Source organism: Oncorhynchus gorbuscha, unplaced genomic scaffold, assembly GCF_021184085.1.
Source record: "Oncorhynchus gorbuscha isolate QuinsamMale2020 ecotype Even-year unplaced genomic scaffold, OgorEven_v1.0 Un_scaffold_3:::fragment_2:::debris, whole genome shotgun sequence".
Classification (NCBI taxonomy): Eukaryota; Metazoa; Chordata; class Actinopteri; order Salmoniformes; family Salmonidae; genus Oncorhynchus; species Oncorhynchus gorbuscha.
The window spans coordinates 201,372-219,835 of NW_025745162.1; the positions used below are offsets into that span (position 1 = coordinate 201,372).

Sequence of the window (18,464 nt, forward strand, 5' to 3'; positions counted from 1 at the left end):
ATCCTGACACTTGTGGGGACACACAATTCAGTCCAAAATCCTATTTTCCCTAACCCTCAACCTAAACCCTACCCTAACTCTAATCTTAACCCTAACCCTATCCTTAACCCAGAAACTTAACCATAATCTTAAACCTGAACCTAACACTAGCTCCTAACCCTAAACCTAAAACTAACCCTAGCTCCTAACCCTAGCTCCTAACCCTAAAACTAACCCTAGCTCCTAACCCTAAAACTAACCTAGCTCCTAACCTAAACCTAACCTAGCTCCTAACCCTAGCTCCTAACCTAAAACTAACCTAGCTCCTAACCCTAAAACTAACCCTAGCTCCTAACCTAAACCTAACCCTAGCTCCTAACCTAAAACTAACCCTAGCTCCTAACCTAACCTAAACGTAAAACTAACCTAGCTCCTAACCTAACCTAAACGTAAAACTAACCCCTAGCTCCTTAACCCTAACCTAAACGTAAAACTAGCTCCTAACCCTAAACCTAAACCTTACCTAGCTCCTAAACCTAAACCTAACCCTAGCTCCTAACCCTAAACCTAACCCTAGCTCCTAACCCTAACACTAACACTCATTCTAACCTTAACCCTAAACCCCCTAGAAACAGCATTTGATCTTGTGGGGACCAACAAAATGTCTGCATTTGGTCAAATGTTTTGTTTGTTTACTTTATTTTGCTTGGGGATTTCTGGTCCACAAAGATATAGTTAAACACACACACACACACACACACACACACACACACACACACACACACACACACACACACACACACACACACACACACACACACACACACACACACACACACACACACACACACACACACACACACACACACTTCTCTATATAACACAGCAATATGCACATACATGTAGGAGGAGGAACTGGTGTGACAGTGTTTTGGAGTCAGAGAGCAGTGTTTCAGCAGGTTTCCATTTGCTAGTTCCTTGATGCTGCCTTCATTCCCTTATTGAAAACATCCCCTGGAATGTCCTGCAGCAGCCATAGCCCAGCCACCACTTCACTGACACACACAGTGAAGGAGAGTGTGTGTGTGTGTGTGTGTGTGTGTGTGTGTGTGTGTGTGTGTGTGTGTGTGTGTGTGTGTGTGTGTGTGTGTGTGTGTGTGTGTGTGTGTGTGTGTGTGTGTGTGTGTGTGTGTGTGTGTGTGTGAGAGAGGGGGGGTGGAGACGAGTGAGTTTTATGGCCTAGAGAGTTGTAAATTAATGTATACAGTAATACAATACATACTAATATTTGTATTTTAGACAAGTTGCTTTTGTCTGTTATACAAGTTTGTGACTTTGTGTGTGCACTGTGCATGTGTGTGTGTCTATGTACATGTGTGTAATAGGTTATTGTTCAGTTTTGGACAGATGTGTTTTGCAGTTGCATGTGAAGTGGTGGGTTAAAGCCATAGTTGTATTCTTTGCACTCTAGATGTTGCCTGCTTTGTCACAATGCCTCCCTCTCTCTCTTTCTTCTCCCCTCTCTCTCTTCTTCCATCTGTCTCTGTCTGCTTTCCTGTCTGCCTCCATCCCCCTTTATCACACTGACTCTATCTCTCTCCTCCATAACTCCATCTGCTCTGTCTCACTCTGTCTTTCCTTGTCTTCCCTCCTCCCAGTAGGAATGTTTTATGGAGCGAGAGAGGAGGAGACACCAGGGAAAGACGACTATCCCCCGGATGGTTTAGTATTGTATTTGTACAGGTGTGGCATGGTGTATGTTACTGTATCGGTGTGGGTGTGCATCATTTAACAGTGGTGCCTCTGTCTTAGTGCCCACCCTGTTGGGCTGACGTGTCCCTCTCTGCCTCCCCCTGCGTGAGACTGACGATGCACAGGCCCTCGCTGAGCTGGGACTGTGACGGGAGACAGCCTTTTTTGGCTCTCATACATCTTTAACTCACACATACACACACACACACACACACACACACACACACACACACACACACACACACACACACACACACACACACACACACACACACACACACACACACACACACACACACACACACACACACACACATACACACACACACACACACACACACACACACACACACACACACACACACACACACACACACACACACACACACACACACACACACACACACACACACACACACATACACACACACATATACACACACATATACACACACACACACTCATACACACATACACACACGCATACACAGTAGACAGGCAGATACACACACACACACGCACACACACACACACACACACACACACACACACACACACACACACACACACACACACACACACACACACACACACACACACACACACACACACACACACACACACACACACACACACACACAGTCCCTCTCTCTGTCAGGCCTGTATCCTCTCTCAGTCTCTCTCTCTGTCAGGCCTGTATCCTCACTCAGTCCCTCTCTCTGTCAGGCCTGTGTCCTCTCTCAGTCCCTCTCTCTGTCAGGCCTGTATCCTCTCTCAGTCTCTCTCTCTGTCAGGCCTGTATCCTCACTCAGTCCCTCTCTCTGTCAGGCCTGTGTCCTCTCTCAGTCCCTCTCTCTGTCAGGCCTGTATCCTCACTCAGTCCCTCTCTCTGTCAGGCCTGTATCCTCACTCAGTCCCTCTCTCTGTCAGGCCTGTAGCCTCAGTCCCTCTCTCTGTCAGGCCTATATCCCCTCTCAGTCCCTCTCTCTGTCAGGCCTATATCCCCTCTCAGTCCCTCTCTCTGTCAGGCCTATATCCTCTCTCAGCCCCTCTCTCTGACAGGTCTGTATCCTCTCTCAGTCCCTCTCTCTGTCAGGCCTGTATCCTCTCTCAGTCCCTCTCTTTGTCAGGCCTGTATCCTCTCTCAGTCCCTCTCTCTGTCAGGCCTGTATCCTCTCTCAGTCCCTCTCTCTGACAGGCCTGTATCCTCTCTCAGTCCCTCTCTCTGGCAGGCCTGTGTCCTCTCTCAGCCCCTCTCTCTGTCAGGCCCCTAATCTCTGTCCCTCTCTCTGTCAGGCCTGTATCCTCTCTCAGCCCCTCTCTCTGTCAGGCCTGTATCCTCTCTCAGTCTCTCTCTCTGTCAGGTCTGTATCCTCTCTTAGTCCCTCTCTCTGTCAGGTCTGTAACCTCTCTCAGTCTCTCTCTCTGTCAGGCCTGTATCCTCTCTCAGTCTCTCTCTCTGTCAGGCCTGTATCCTCTCTTAGTCCCTCTCTCTGTCAGGCCTGTATCCTCTCTTAGTCCCTCTCTCTGTCAGGCCTGTATCCTCTCTCAGCCCCTCTCTCTGTCAGGCCTGTATCCTCTCTCAGTCCTTCTCTCTGTCAGGCCTGTGTCCTCTCTCAGCCCCTCTCTCTGTCAGGCCTGTATCCTCTCTCAGTCCTTCTCTCTGTCAGGCCTGTGTCCTCTCTCAGTCCCTCTCTCTGTCAGGTCTGTATCCTCTCTCAGTCCTTCTCTCTGTCAGGTCTGTATCCTCTCTCAGTCCCTCTCTCTGTCAGGCCTGTGTCCTCTCTCAGTCCCTCTCTCTGTCAGGCCTGTATCCTCACTCAGTCCCTCTCTCTGTCAGGCCTGTATCCTCACTCAGTCCCTCTCTCTGTCAGGCCTGTAGCCTCAGTCCCTCTCTCTGTCAGGCCTATATCCCCTCTCAGTCCCTCTCTCTGTCAGGCCTATATCCCCTCTCAGTCCCTCTCTCTGTCAGGCCTATATCCTCTCTCAGCCCCTCTCTCTGACAGGTCTGTATCCTCTCTCAGTCCCTCTCTCTGTCAGGCCTGTATCCTCTCTCAGTCCCTCTCTTTGTCAGGCCTGTATCCTCTCTCAGTCCCTCTCTCTGTCAGGCCTGTATCCTCTCTCAGTCCCTCTCTCTGACAGGCCTGTATCCTCTCTCAGTCCCTCTCTCTGGCAGGCCTGTGTCCTCTCTCAGCCCCTCTCTCTGTCAGGCCCCTAATCTCTGTCCCTCTCTCTGTCAGGCCTGTATCCTCTCTCAGCCCCTCTCTCTGTCAGGTCTGTAACCTCTCTCAGTCTCTCTCTCTGTCAGGTCTGTATCCTCTCTTAGTCCCTCTCTCTGTCAGGTCTGTAACCTCTCTCAGTCTCTCTCTCTGTCAGGCCTGTATCCTCTCTCAGTCTCTCTCTCTGTCAGGCCTGTATCCTCTCTTAGTCCCTCTCTCTGTCAGGCCTGTATCCTCTCTTAGTCCCTCTCTCTGTCAGGCCTGTATCCTCTCTCAGCCCCTCTCTCTGTCAGGCCTGTATCCTCTCTCAGTCCTTCTCTCTGTCAGGCCTGTGTCCTCTCTCAGCCCCTCTCTCTGTCAGGCCTGTATCCTCTCTCAGTCCTTCTCTCTGTCAGGCCTGTGTCCTCTCTCAGTCCCTCTCTCTGTCAGGTCTGTATCCTCTCTCAGTCCTTCTCTCTGTCAGGTCTGTATCCTCTCTCAGTCCCTCTCTCTGTCAGGTCTGTATCCTCTCTCAGTCCTTCTCTCTGTCAGGTCTGTATCCTCTCTCAGTCCTTCTCTCTGTCAGGCCTGTATCCTCTCTTAGTCCCTCTCTCTGTCAGGTCTGTAACCTCTCTCAGTCTCTCTCTCTGTCAGGCCTGTATCCTCTCTCAGTCCCTCTCTCTGTCAGGTCTGTATCCTCTCTCAGTCTCTCTCTCTGTCAGGCCTGTATCCTCTCTCAGTCCCTCTCTCTGGCAGGCCTGTATCCTCTCTCAGTCCCTCTCACTGTCAGGCCTGTATCCTCGCTCAATCCCTCTCTCTGTCAGGCCTGTAGCCTCTCTCAGCCCCTCTCTCTGGCAGGCCTGTGTCCTCTCTCAGCCCCTCTCTCTGTCAGGCCCCTGATCTCTGTCCTTCTCTCTGTCAGGCCTGTAGCCTCAGCCCCTCTCTCTGTCAGGCCTGTATCCTCTCTCAGCCCCTCTCTCTGTCAGGTCTGTATCCTCTCTCAGCCCCTCTCTCTGTCAGGCCTGTATCCTCTCTCAGCCCCTCTCTCTGTCAGGTCTGTATCCTCTCTCAGTCCCTCTCTCTGTCAGGCCTGTATCCTCTCTCAGCCCCTCTCTCTGTCAGGTCTGTATCCTCTCTCAGTCCCTCTCTCTGTCAGGCCTGTATCCTCTCTCAGTCCCTCTCTCTGTCAGGCCTATATCCTCTCTCAGTCCTTCTCTCTGTCAGGCTTGTATCCTCTCTCAGTCCTTCTCTCTGTCAGGCCTGTATCCTCTCTCAGTCCCTCTCTCGGTAAGGCCCGTAGCCTCTGTCCCTCTCTCTGGCAGGCCTGTAGCCTCTCTCAGTCTCTCTCTCTGTCCCTCTCAGGCCCTGACGTGTTAGCTTAGCATTAGCCTGTGTGCTGGTGTTGATCCCAGGCAGCTCTAATTAGGTAGGGCTCTGTAGGGCTCATTAGTCTGCTTGTAGATTACATGCTTCATTAGCCTCTGGAACAACATATCACAGCTCATTCAGCACTAATGGCTGCTACGCCACATTGCACTGACACTTGTACACTCACTCCATCTCCATAACTCTCCTCTAGCTAATACAAACACACACATTCTCTTTGTCACACACACCGGCAAACATTGCATGTATTGCACGGACATACAAATGCACGCAGACACACAATGTCGATTACACTTGCAATTCTTCTAAAAGTCTGTAATTAATTACTATGTATCAGCTGATCTGAGACCTACAAATGTATCTAACATGTAGCAGAGGGACTTGTTGTAATAAAGAGGGGATGAGGGGGTGAAGGGTGGAGGAGGGGAAATGACATGATGAAAGGTGGAGCAGGAATGAGATGAGAGCGATAAAGAGAGCTTTGAGTCGGGGTCTATGAGGGTGCCATGGCTTCCATCACATTCATGCACTGCATAGCTACCGTCAGCATGTGTGTGTGTATGCTTGTCTGTGTGTCTGTGTGTAAGAAAGGAGCCTTTCTCCAGACGCCTGCCAGCTGCCCTCCCCCTCCCGTCCTGTCCTAGCAGAGAAGGAGTTAAGACCTCAGCTGTCAGCAACAAAAACAAACTGAGGGCAATTTTCACTAAATGTTTTAACCCCACCACAGGCCCAGCCCAGCAAATCCCTGTCTCCCCCTCCTCCCGATCTTTTCTCTTGCCTTTACCTCCCTCTTTCATCTCTCTTCTTCCGCAGTCTCTCTCGCTCCTTCCCTCCTCCCTCCCTCTCTGTGTCTCTGTCTGCCAGGGGAGGTTCACACACAGCAGTGTGGCAGCAGAGACTGGAGCCTGTGGGGTCTGGCAGACAGAATGAGAGCATACAGACAGTCTAAATATGTAATGCCAGCAGGAATCACTTTAAATGTTCCTACAGAAAATCACTGGCCCATACAGTGGTCCTGACATAGTCCATGTGGTGCAGAACCAAGGATGCCATGGTCAGGCTGTGTGTCTCTGAGTATGCAGTGTAAAGGGGTTGACCTACAGGGGTAAATAAGTATAAATGCTTTTTCTGTCTTGATGCATTAGGGGACATGGACCGAGACATATCCGTTCGCAATCATTGGTCATCACACCCCACCGGTAATGGCATTCAGAGGGTCTCACCCACTCCACGGGGGGTAGTCAAGATGTGATGTGTGTTGTCTTAAATAAACAGTTGTAGAAGGGTGCTATTAGCCAAGGAATCATTCCATATTATACATATAAAAATGGCCAATGGTGTCTTGATGCATTAGGGGACCAGAACTGGGACACGGCTGTTCCCGGTCATCGGTCATCACACCCCACCGGTGGAAGCACTTATTGGGCTGCATGCATAGGAAATGAAATCATTATGAAAGGGAGGAGGGGAGGAGAAAGGGATGATGAGGGGAAACACTCCTGATTCCCATTAATCCCACTACTAGAACCGAGCCTGAGAGCTTCAGGGTGGAATTCCCTGATTCCTTCCTTTAGATTTACACGTCAAGCGAGAGCTGCTCTGTTCACCACCATGGTTCAGCTAGTTCAGATGCAATACGGATAGAATTTCTCTCCCCCGGTTTGTTGACTGGAAGGCTGGGAGGTGATTTATAGATGAGCTGGTACTGTAGAAGTATAAATGTACACCCAGGGTTACAGTGCAGGGATGCTGGAGTTATTAAAGCTTCGTTACATGAATCATTCTCACATTGTGGAAGGGGCTGATAGTGCTCTGGCAGTGAGTCAGACAGGGACTTCCCCGAGCATTTATACAGAGGCAGGTACACACTCACACGCATGCACGTGCCCACACACAAGATGACATGCATACACACGCATACCCACCGACACACACACACACTGGCACGTTGTGAACTCATACATCCGATAGCACTCATATTTCCAATTAGGGTAGAGGAATGCATCCTTATTTTCCTTGGACAACTTTTTTCCTTGGAGTCCAGATTTTTGTGGTTTGTTTCCATTCCATCACCACCCCTTTGTCTCTCTCCTCGTCCCTCTCTTCTCTTGTCCTCTCCCTTTTCCCCCGGTCTGTTGTTCCACAGCCCGTGAAGCAACAGCTTGTGTTGGTTTGCAGCATAGTAACAGTGAACAGCATGCGTTCTGTGTGTTCTGTGTGTGGAGGTCTACGCCGTCGTCCCCCTCCTCCACCTCAGGTGTCCACCAGCCAGCCTGCGTGCCTGCCCATTGCTCCGAGCACGGATCCCTCTCTCCTTCTTACGCTGGCACAGCCTCCCTCTCCCACTGGCCTGTCCCTATCCAAATCACTCTCTACAGTAGAGGGATTATCCCTATGTCCACTCACCATTCAGCGTCGCTTGACTATATTGACAGGGTGCAGGGATGGGTATAGGGAGGAGTGGAGCAAGGCGAGGACAGGCTGAAGGAGGAATGGGGTGCTGACACGGCTGGAGTCAGGCCCACAAAGCCCTCAGCCTGGGTGGCAACCAGACACACGCCACTATAGAGGAGAGAGGGATGGGGAGAGAAAGAGGCTGAATATGTGGCTATTGAATGTGTGTGTTTGTGTGTGTTGCAGCTGTGCTTGAATGTTTGTTTGTGTGTGTGGGTTTTTACATATGAAATCTGGAACCCTGGTTCGGTTTCCTGGAGCATTTTTACATTTGATTCCACAAAATACGTTTTTATTTTACAAGACCTGTAAATAACTGTTTCAGGGTATGATTTGAGAGATGCACATTCTACATAACGTTAACAAGCTAGCTACTTTACAACGCGACTCGCTGCGCGTCACACTACCTGGTACTCTGGATTCTGGAACCGTTACTCACATAGGTCCTGGATTCGTTTCAGCCTGGGATCGTTTGCGTTTCACACAGCTCCAGGATCATACAGGGGATACGTGAAAGCACCCTGACAAATCAGAGAGAAGAATGCAAGATATCAGAAATGTATTTTCTAGCTCCTCTAATGGTCTCTAGAGTCAGAAACATTCCCTCTGAGAGATACAGACCAGACAGGGAGGAGGGTACACTTGGCCCCCTGTAGCAGGTGTCTGTTGCTGGCTACAGTTCTTAACTCTGTGGCTGTCTGGTGGCCAGGAAGAGAGATGACCACACACACACACACACACACACACACACACACACACACACACACACACACACACACACACACACACACACACACACACACACACACACACACACACACACACACACACACACACACACACACACACACACACACACACACACACACACACACACACACTTCTAATTCATCCCACACATACCCCGGACCAGACTAAATGACTTCCTCTGCCTGTGGTAACCGTACGCCTCAGTAAGAACTCTGTTCAGACTGTTTATGTATGACATCAAACAGAGACTAAATAAACAAGACACATCAGACAGATTGACCTCACAGGAGGAATACATGGGGCTTTTTTTCACTGAGCACTAAAGGGCTTCATAGCTGAAATTAATCAAATATCTGCTTTACACAGACACAGGGGTCATTGAAGCTGTCTGCGTCCATTCTGGTAGCAGCCTTCAGCCTTGGAGGGGACAGGAGAGGACAGGAGAGAGGAGGAGAGGAGTAGAAGGCAGAGTGGAGGGGGTAGGAGTAGTGGTGGCTATTCAGCAGCCCGATGATCTGGGTGTAGAAGTTATTGGCCAGTCTGTTAGTTTTAGCCATGATGCTCCTGTCCTGCCCGCGTCTGACTGATGGAAGTGGGGAGAACAGGCTGTGGCTCGGGTGGCTGAGGTCCCTGATGATCTTCTTGGCCTTCCTGTGACACCCCCCACCCCACTTCCCACCTCCCATCTCCCACCTCCCACCTCCCACCTCCCACCTTCCACCTCCCTCCTCCCACCTCCCACCTCCCACCTCCCTCCTCCCACCTCCCACCTCCCACCTCCCACCTCCCTCCTCCCACCCCCCACCTCCCACCTCCCTCCTCCCCCACCCACCTCCCACCTCCCTCCTCCCACCCACCCACCTCCCACCTCCTCCCCCACCCACCCACCTCCCACCTCCCACCTCCCACCTCCCTCCCCCACCCACCCACCTCCCACCTCCCACCTCCCTCCTCCCACCCACCCACCTCCCACCTCCCACCTCCCACCTCCCACCTCCCTCCTCCCACCCACCTACCTCCCACCTCCCACCTCCCACCTCCCACCTCCCACCTCCCACCTCCCACCTCCCACCTCCCACCTCCCACCTCCCTCCTCCCACCTCCCACCTCCCACCTCCCCTCCTCCCCCCCCACCCACTTCCCACCTCCCACCTCCCACCTCCCACCTCCCACCTCCCACCTCCCACCTCCCACCTCCCACCTCCCACCTCCCACCTCCCCCACCTCCTCCCACCTCCCACCTCCCACCTCCCTCCTCCCACCTCCCACCTCCCACCTCCCACCTCCCACCTCCCACCTCCCTCCTCCCCCACCCCCCCTCCCACCTCCCACCTCCCTCCTCCCACCCACCTCCCACCTCCCTCCTCCCACCCACCCACCTCCCACCTCCTCCCACCCACCCACCTCCCACCTCCCACCTCCCTCCTCCCACCCACCCACCTCCCACCTCCCACCTCCCACCTCCCTCCTCCCACCCACCTACCTCCCACCTCCCACCTCCCACCTCCCTCCTCCCACCCACCTCCCACCTCCCACCTCCCTCCTCTCTCTCCTCTGGAGGGGCCTGTTGTGGGGGAGGGAGAGTGCTGTAATCTGGCCGTCTGATCTGGCCGACACTCTGCGGTAGCCTCTCCTCTCTCATCATGCCAATCCCAACGCAGCCTTTGAACTCCGCCGCCAAGAAAGTCTAGTACCGCTTTTTTCTCCCTCAGGAATGATCAGAAAAATCATAATAATAAAATAGAGGGTCTGAAAAAAGCTGGCGAGCTTGGGAGCTTGAAGATTGTCAGCGTGCTGTTAATAAGCTGGAGGAGCGTGCGGAGGGGGTGATGTCAGAGAGCATTAGGCCTTATTGCTGGGTTGAGTGACACCTGGGATTATCATCTGTAGAGAGGAATAAAACAGCTTTCATCAGAGTGGGGCTGGGGCATGTCTATTTGATGTCAGAGTGAAGGAATCACCCACACACACACACACACACACACACACACACACACACACACACACACACACACACACACACACACACACACACACACACACACACACACACACACACACACACACACACACACACACACACACACACACACACACACACAGACACACACTCAGGGGTTTGGGGAAGGAGGCCAGGAGCAGAGTGCACTACAATATGGGGTCATTAGGAACAAGTGTAGTGAATGATCAAGGGCCAGTATGTGTTAGGAACTAAGGATGGTCTCCCTGCCACCATAACAGGCTCACTGCCACCCTGTCTCTTCACTCCTCTGATTCAGACTAGAGACTATCATGTCTCTTCAGACCTCTGATTCAGACTAGAGACTATCATGTCTCTTCAGGCCTCTGATTCAGACCAGAGACTATCATGTCTCTTCAGACTTCTGATTCAGACTAGAGACTATCATGTCTCTTCAGACCTCTGATTCAGACTAGAGACTATCATGTCTCTTCACTCCTCTGATTCAGACTAGAGACTATCATGTCTCTTCAGGCCTCTGATTCAGACTAGAGACTATCATGTCTCTTCAGACCTCTGATTCAGACTAGAGACTATCATGTCTCTTCAGGCCTCTGATTCAGACTAGAGACTATCATGTCTCTTCAGACCTCTGATTCAGACTAGAGACTATCATGTCTCTTCAGACCTCTGATTCAGACTAGAGACTATCATGTCTCTTCAGACCTCTGATTCAGACTAGAGACTATCATGTCTCTTCAGACCTCTGATTCAGACTAGAGACTATCATGTCTCTTCAGACCTCTGATTCAGACTAGAGACTATCATGTCTCTTCAGACCTCTGATTCAGACTAGAGACTATCATGTCTCTTCAGACCTCTGATTCAGACTAGAGACTATCATGTCTCTTCAGACCTCTGATTCAGACTAGAGACTATCATGTCTCTTCAGACCTCTGATTCAGACTAGAGACTATCATGTCTCTTCACTCCTCTGATTCAGACTAGAGACTATCATGTATCTTCAGACCTCTGATTCAGACTAGAGACTATCATGTCTCTTCAGACCTCTGATTCAGACTAGAGACTATCATGTCTCTTCAGACCTCTGATTCAGACTAGAGACTATCATGTCTCTTCAGACCTCTGATTCAGACTAGAGACTATCATGTCTCTTCACTCCTCTGATTCAGACTAGAGACTATCATGTCTCTTCAGACCTCTGATTCAGACTAGAGACTATCATGTCTCTTCAGACCTCTGATTCAGACTAGAGACTATCATGTCTCTTCAGACCTCTGATTCAGACTAGAGACTATCATGTCTCTTCAGACCTCTGATTCAGACTAGAGACTATCATGTCTCTTCAGACCTCTGATTCAGACTAGAGACTATCATGTCTCTTCAGACCTCTGATTCAGACTAGAGACTATCATGTCTCTTCAGACCTCTGATTCAGACTAGAGACTATCATGTCTCTTCAGACCTCTGATTCAGACTAGAGACTATCATGTCTCTTCAGACCTCTGATTCAGACTAGAGACTATCATGTCTCTTCAGACCTCTGATTCAGACTAGAGACTATCATGTCTCTTCAGACCTCTGATTCAGACTAGAGACTATCATGTCTCTTCAGGCCTCTGATTCAGACTAGAGACTATCATGTCTCTTCAGACCTCTGATTCAGACTAGAGACTATCATGTCTCTTCAGACCTCTGATTCAGACTAGAGACTATCATGTCTCTTCAGACCTCTGATTCAGACTAGAGACTATCATGTCTCTTCAGACCTCTGATTCAGACTAGAGACTATCATGTCTCTTCAGACCTCTGATTCAGACTAGAGACTATCATGTCTCTTCAGACCTCTGATTCAGACTAGAGACTATCATGTCTCTTCACTCCTCTGATTCAGACTAGAGACTATCATGTCTCTTCAGACCTCTGATTCAGACTAGAGACTATCATGTCTCTTCAGACCTCTGATTCAGACTAGAGACTATCATGTCTCTTCAGACCTCTGATTCAGACTAGAGACTATCATGTCTCTTCAGACCTCTGATTCAGACTAGAGACTATCATGTCTCTTCAGACCTCTGATTCAGACTAGAGACTATCATGTCTCTTCAGACCTCTGATTCAGACTAGAGACTATCATGTCTCTTCAGACCTCTGATTCAGACTAGAGACTATCATGTCTCTTCAGACCTCTGATTCAGACTAGAGACTATCATGTCTCTTCACTCCTCTGATTCAGACTAGAGACTATCATGTCTCTTCAGACCTCTGATTCAGACTAGAGACTATCATGTCTCTTCAGACCTCTGATTCAGACTAGAGACTATCATGTCTCTTCAGACCTCTGATTCAGACTAGAGACTATCATGTCTCTTCAGACCTCTGATTCAGACTAGAGACTATCATGTCTCTTCACTCCTCTGATTCAGACTAGAGACTATCATGTCTCTTCAGACCTCTGATTCAGACTAGAGACTATCATGTCTCTTCAGACCTCTGATTCAGACTAGAGACTATCATGTCTCTTCAGACCTCTGATTCAGACTAGAGACTATCATGTCTCTTCAGACCTCTGATTCAGACTAGAGACTATCATGTCTCTTCAGACCTCTGATTCAGACTAGAGACTATCATGTCTCTTCAGACCTCTGATTCAGACTAGAGACTATCATGTCTCTTCAGACCTCTGATTCAGACTAGAGACTATCATGTCTCTTCAGACCTCTGATTCAGACTAGAGACTATCATGTCTCTTCAGACCTCTGATTCAGACTAGAGACTATCATGTCTCTTCAGACCTCTGATTCAGACTAGAGACTATCATGTCTCTTCAGACCTCTGATTCAGACTAGAGACTATCATGTCTCTTCAGGCCTCTGATTCAGACTAGAGACTATCATGTCTCTTCAGACCTCTGATTCAGACTAGAGACTATCATGTCTCTTCAGACCTCTGATTCAGACTAGAGACTATCATGTCTCTTCAGACCTCTGATTCAGACTAGAGACTATCATGTCTCTTCAGACCTCTGATTCAGACTAGAGACTATCATGTCTCTTCAGACCTCTGATTCAGACTAGAGACTATCATGTCTCTTCACTCCTCTGATTCAGACTAGAGACTATCATGTCTCTTCAGACCTCTGATTCAGACTAGAGACTATCATGTCTCTTCAGGCCTCTGATTCAGACTAGAGACTATCATGTCTCTTCAGACCTCTGATTCAGACTAGAGACTATCATGTAACCATCTGTCATCATTACTAAAGAGAAGAGATTGGGAAAAACTCTGGGCCCTATCTGAGATGTGAACTGATCTGTTGTGTTTCCTGTTAGGTCACTTCCTGGGGAACCACAGTGTGTTGGACATCCTGAGACAGGAGGGCTACGAAGTGGTGCACACACCATCACACTACCAGGAACCAATCCCAGAGTGAGTACAGAGACACACCCCGCCCACGCAGCAGGGCTACAACCCAAATACATACACACACACACACACAGACTGCAGTATTGTTTACACACTAACACAAACACACACATTGATAAATGTGTGTATGGCCATTGAGCATGAATTCATATGAGCCCTCTCTCACAAACACGGGGGGGGTTGATCCAAGGGCCGAGCAGGTTGGGCCCATTAAAATAGCAGCGCTAATGGTTACAAGACTCACATGAACTAGGGTGAAAATGGAACAATTAGGAACAATAAGGGAAATCGCATAAAACAGAGCTACATTAAAACCTCCCATCCAGCCACTGCTTTTACAAACTCACTTCCCCACTGCAAATTCCAGCTGTAACCAACCCGTTCCTTCCTGGCTCATACACGGAGCAGGCCCCAGCCGAGCTGAAGGCCACAGCAGTTCTGTTTCAAAAACTGACAAGTGGACTGACTGTGGTCGAAACACAAAAACACAAGACCCCTCAAAGCATGTCGTGCTCTCTGATATGAGGTGACACAACAACACAATACATCGGGAAGCTTGTCGGGTGTTTATCAAGTGTAAACCTCTAAACTGAGCCTCTGAACCCAGAGGCATCACGTGTTCTCTGCTCAATAGAGATATTATGACAGAAGGAAAAAGTGACTCAGTGTAGAGTGGCTATAGCAGCCAGCCACTGTAGTCAGTGTAACACTGGCAAACACAGAACTGAGCACTGTGTTGTCTGGACTTGGCGTCCCATTATGATGTCAAACCTCCAGGGTGTTAACTGATGGGAAAGCAATATGACCTTTCATATACGTAGTAGGAAGACGTTTCCCCTAGAAGTTGAGGTGTATGGGGTTTGGGGTTTTCTGATCCTATATCTGTGCCTACAGGCAACTACCGGTAACCAGATAGGGAAAGACAGATAAGGAATGAACTCCTTGTGGATTAGTGTTGGGCCGTGTTTCAATACTTTTGAAATCTATTCTAACTTCCTCCTTTCCTGCTCGCACATGATTGTGTTGATCAAAGCAATGTAATAGAACCCTTACTTTCACCTATCCGACCGTTACATCAGAGACTACTTCAATGAAACGAATATGGTAAGGAGGAATTTCTAAGGTATTGAGTTGTCAGGGTGGTTGGGGCAGATGTCACTCAGACAGGTCTCCACATCGGTTACAGCTTCCTCCCTTGTGGCTCGTTTAGACACTTAGTCAAGTTTTTACAAGCACAGAGGGCATTGTGTCCTTGTTTGAAGTTCAAAGCCCTTTGGACCATATAGATAGACTAGAGAGCACCGTGATGGTCAGTTCACCTTAAACCACACACCATAACACATTCACACACAGCATACAAGGAGAACCGCCCTAAAGTATCTGACATAATAGGCTTAAACTGCTCACCAACATTGTTCTGTTATCTTGAATCTATTCTAGTGATAAGGGAACATACAGCCAGGTCTATACCATAGTGCTATGATATTTAATAAGCATATCTCTGTTCCTCAGAGAACCAACAGAGAACCCCAGCGATGGGGGCTCCGATGCGGGGAAAACCTCTCCCTATGACTGGGTGACCAGCCCCTCAGACCTGGATGTTAGCCTGGATGGTTTGGAGGAGCTGGACGATGAGGAGCTACCCTACATGCTGCTGCCAGACAGCCTGAGCCAGCTAGAGGAGTTTGGGAGACATAAGCGCCCCCGGAAGGCCCACCGCAACCATGGCCGCCCACGCCTCTTCAGTGACCTGTGGGTTCGCATCGGTGACGGGTGAGAGAAGAAGAGAACAAATACACACACTGTCTCTAGGTCTTTATTGAACCCATTCAATGACAATAGAAAATAGCATAAAATGAAGGGTAGCAGACAGTGCAACTGGACACTCACACAGCAAGAGACCATAACAAGCTCTACCACAGTATTCCTGTTAACCTGACTGATCTTGTTCTCCTACCCTCCAGCACCACAACTCCTCAGCCTAATGTGAGGATAACCAATGGCTATGTGACAGTGGAGCCTCTACTCACCCACCAGGAGCAGAGGAGGAGGACAGGCCTCTACCCTCCAGTGGAACCTCCCAGCCAGTCCTCACCCTCAGCGCTGCCCACCCCCAGCTCAGCCCAGTACACCATCGGCACCACCCACGCCCTCACCTGCCTACTAACGTTACTCACCTCGCACCTGCTTTTCACCTCCTGACCACATGGCGGAGCTCTCTCCACAGACAAAAACTCATGCTGTCTCTATACCTGAGCACCGTTATGTGCCAAGAACCCTAGAACATACAAATATCTACATATAAAGATTCTGTAAATGGGAACTGGAGGTGGAAATGAACTGCTATGGGCATGGAACATACACAGAACATAGAACATGTAGACGTGGATATGAGGGTAGAGGACAACAGACAGACACACCAAGGACTTCTGAGACAGAGCTGTCCGTCTTCAGGCTTCTGTGAAGGGAACAGGATCAGTCTGTGAAAGGTTATTTAAACTCACAATGTGTGGAATAACTTTCACCCAAGACAAATAGATAAACGGTCTCTATCAGATAACTAATGGAAGATACTGTATATACGACATCCATATTATGAAGTTGTCAGTAGATGCCAAGTTTTAAAATCACAAGAAAGCAATAGGATAAATAATCATAATAAATGTTATTATTATGAATAATATTGATATTAATGATGAGAATAGACATACTAATCACTATGATAACAGCTATAACTCTGTAATAAGGTCTGATATCTTAAAGACATAGGATGTGGAGCACACATTGGACGTTTTTGTAAATTGTGCATTTTGTTCATAAAGAAATATTGTATATTTATTATTTCTCGAAGAGTATATTTTCATGCATTTGATGATTCCTGGAACAATAAACTTTTGGAAATTCCCTCAAGTTTCTTGGAGTCCCTATTTCTCTAGGCCTGCATGTCAATACTAATGCCAGTTAGTATTCCATTCCAAGCACGGTGCGCTAATGTAAAGGTGAGTTTAGACCTACAGAAAACTTAGAGGGGAATTCTCCAAGAATTGAATTCACTGCCCTCTACAGGATCCAATTGGAATACAGGGATTGTCATCAAGTTACACGGCATGGTTCCACTTTCACCACCAGGTGGCAACAGCGGCTTTAACAAAAAACAACAATCATAAAACGCTCAAACTCCAATATGAAGCCAATTAAAGACTCCATGGTCATGGACACTTCTGCTACTCCCACCACTTTCAGCAACGCTCTTGTTAGTTTTTATGTAGTCACAGTATATATATTATGTAGAATTTATGTAGTCACAGTATATATATTATGTAGAATTTATGTAGTCACAGTATATATATATTATGTAGAATTTCCAACAGTGTCGGCTTTAGCACAATATGTTATTTTTCTGCAGGAGGCTAGTCTACAACAGGTGGCAATGGTGACAGTGAGTTGACTATTCAAAGAACTCAAACAAAGCTAAGTGCTTAGTTTATATATATATATATATATATATAAACTAGGATTGAAACTAGGATTGTCGTATTTTCACTGGTGTCATATTATTTAATCTAATCAAATTCAGTGTAGATCTCACCATGGGGCTAAATCATTTGATTTAAAAATCGAAACACAATTTCAGTGGTTAAATTCATTTGGTTATTGTTGGCAGCCTGGTTAAAAAACTACTATACTTTTTTTCGGTTGAGATAACGACTCATTGACTTGTAACCAGTTGACTATATATTTTTTGTTTGATCCAAAGAGTATTAAAACATGTTTTACAGTGTAGTCCTATTCCACACTGCATCTACCAGAGTACGCTACCGCTCTTTAGATGTATTTTTACCTTTGGTATTTGATTTGTTAAAGTCTGTTTTTTTTTGTGCAGAATAAAACAAAATATCGTTATTTCTTTGTTTCTTTGTTCAAACTGTCATTTCAATGTGACGGGTTTCTGACTAATATTGCCTAATGTGAGCAATCATCATACAGTATAGGCCTATGCAAAGAAAAGAGAGTTTAGTTCATTTTCTGAATTGTGGGGGCACCGTTTCAGCTACAAAACACACAGCGGTGATTAAAACGTTCTTTTTTCAATGGGACAGTATAATATTATGCATGGCCTCAACCCTTATCTAGGCAAACGCCTATCTATTTATATGAAACATGTTATTTATTTATTCATTAATTCATTATCATTTTCATTAAGTTATTGTCACACATTCAGTCATTCCCGAAGTCCACGTTGACCCACATGACACATGCATTTTGTTGCTGGATGTTCCTCCAGTCCTGCTGTTTTTAATGAACCTAACAGAGCATTGCACTGGAGCCATCTGTTATAGGACGGAAACCAAACACACTAGACCTCTGTCGTCCTGTATATACTGGAAATATGGGTATGCTAATACATGGGAAAAGTCAGAGTAATAACAGACATTATTGTTGGACGTGTTGAATGTGTTTATCAATGATGAATATGTTAATCATGATGAAATATTGAGACACATAGCTAAATATTGGAGCACAGATAGGCTTCATAT

At 47.8% G+C, this 18,464-nt stretch overlaps 1 protein-coding gene across 1 annotated transcript; it reads left to right on the forward strand.

Annotated features, from left to right (window-relative positions):
- The first annotated feature begins 1,600 nt into the window (after positions 1-1,600).
- LOC124017657 (metalloprotease TIKI2-like) lies at positions 1,601-16,831 on the forward strand. Its single transcript, XM_046332917.1, has 4 exons — positions 1,601-1,722; positions 13,833-13,929; positions 15,439-15,699; positions 15,891-16,831. The coding sequence occupies exons 3-4, from the start codon at positions 15,575-15,577 to the stop codon at positions 16,126-16,128; spliced, it is 363 nt and encodes a 120-aa protein (XP_046188873.1). The 5' UTR covers positions 1,601-1,722; positions 13,833-13,929; positions 15,439-15,574; the 3' UTR covers positions 16,129-16,831.
- Positions 16,832-18,464: the final 1,633 nt, after the last annotated feature.

What these genes read in the sequence shown, in the direction of transcription:
- LOC124017657 (XM_046332917.1), top strand. Translation starts at nt 15,575, where the DNA reads ATGCTGCTGCCAGACAGCCTGAGCCAGCTAGAGGAGTTTGGGAGACAT. An exon ending in TGGGTTCGCATCGGTGACGG is followed by an intron (nt 15,700 to 15,890) that starts GTGAGAGAAGAA and finishes CCTACCCTCCAG; the next exon opens with CACCACAACTCCTCAGCCTA.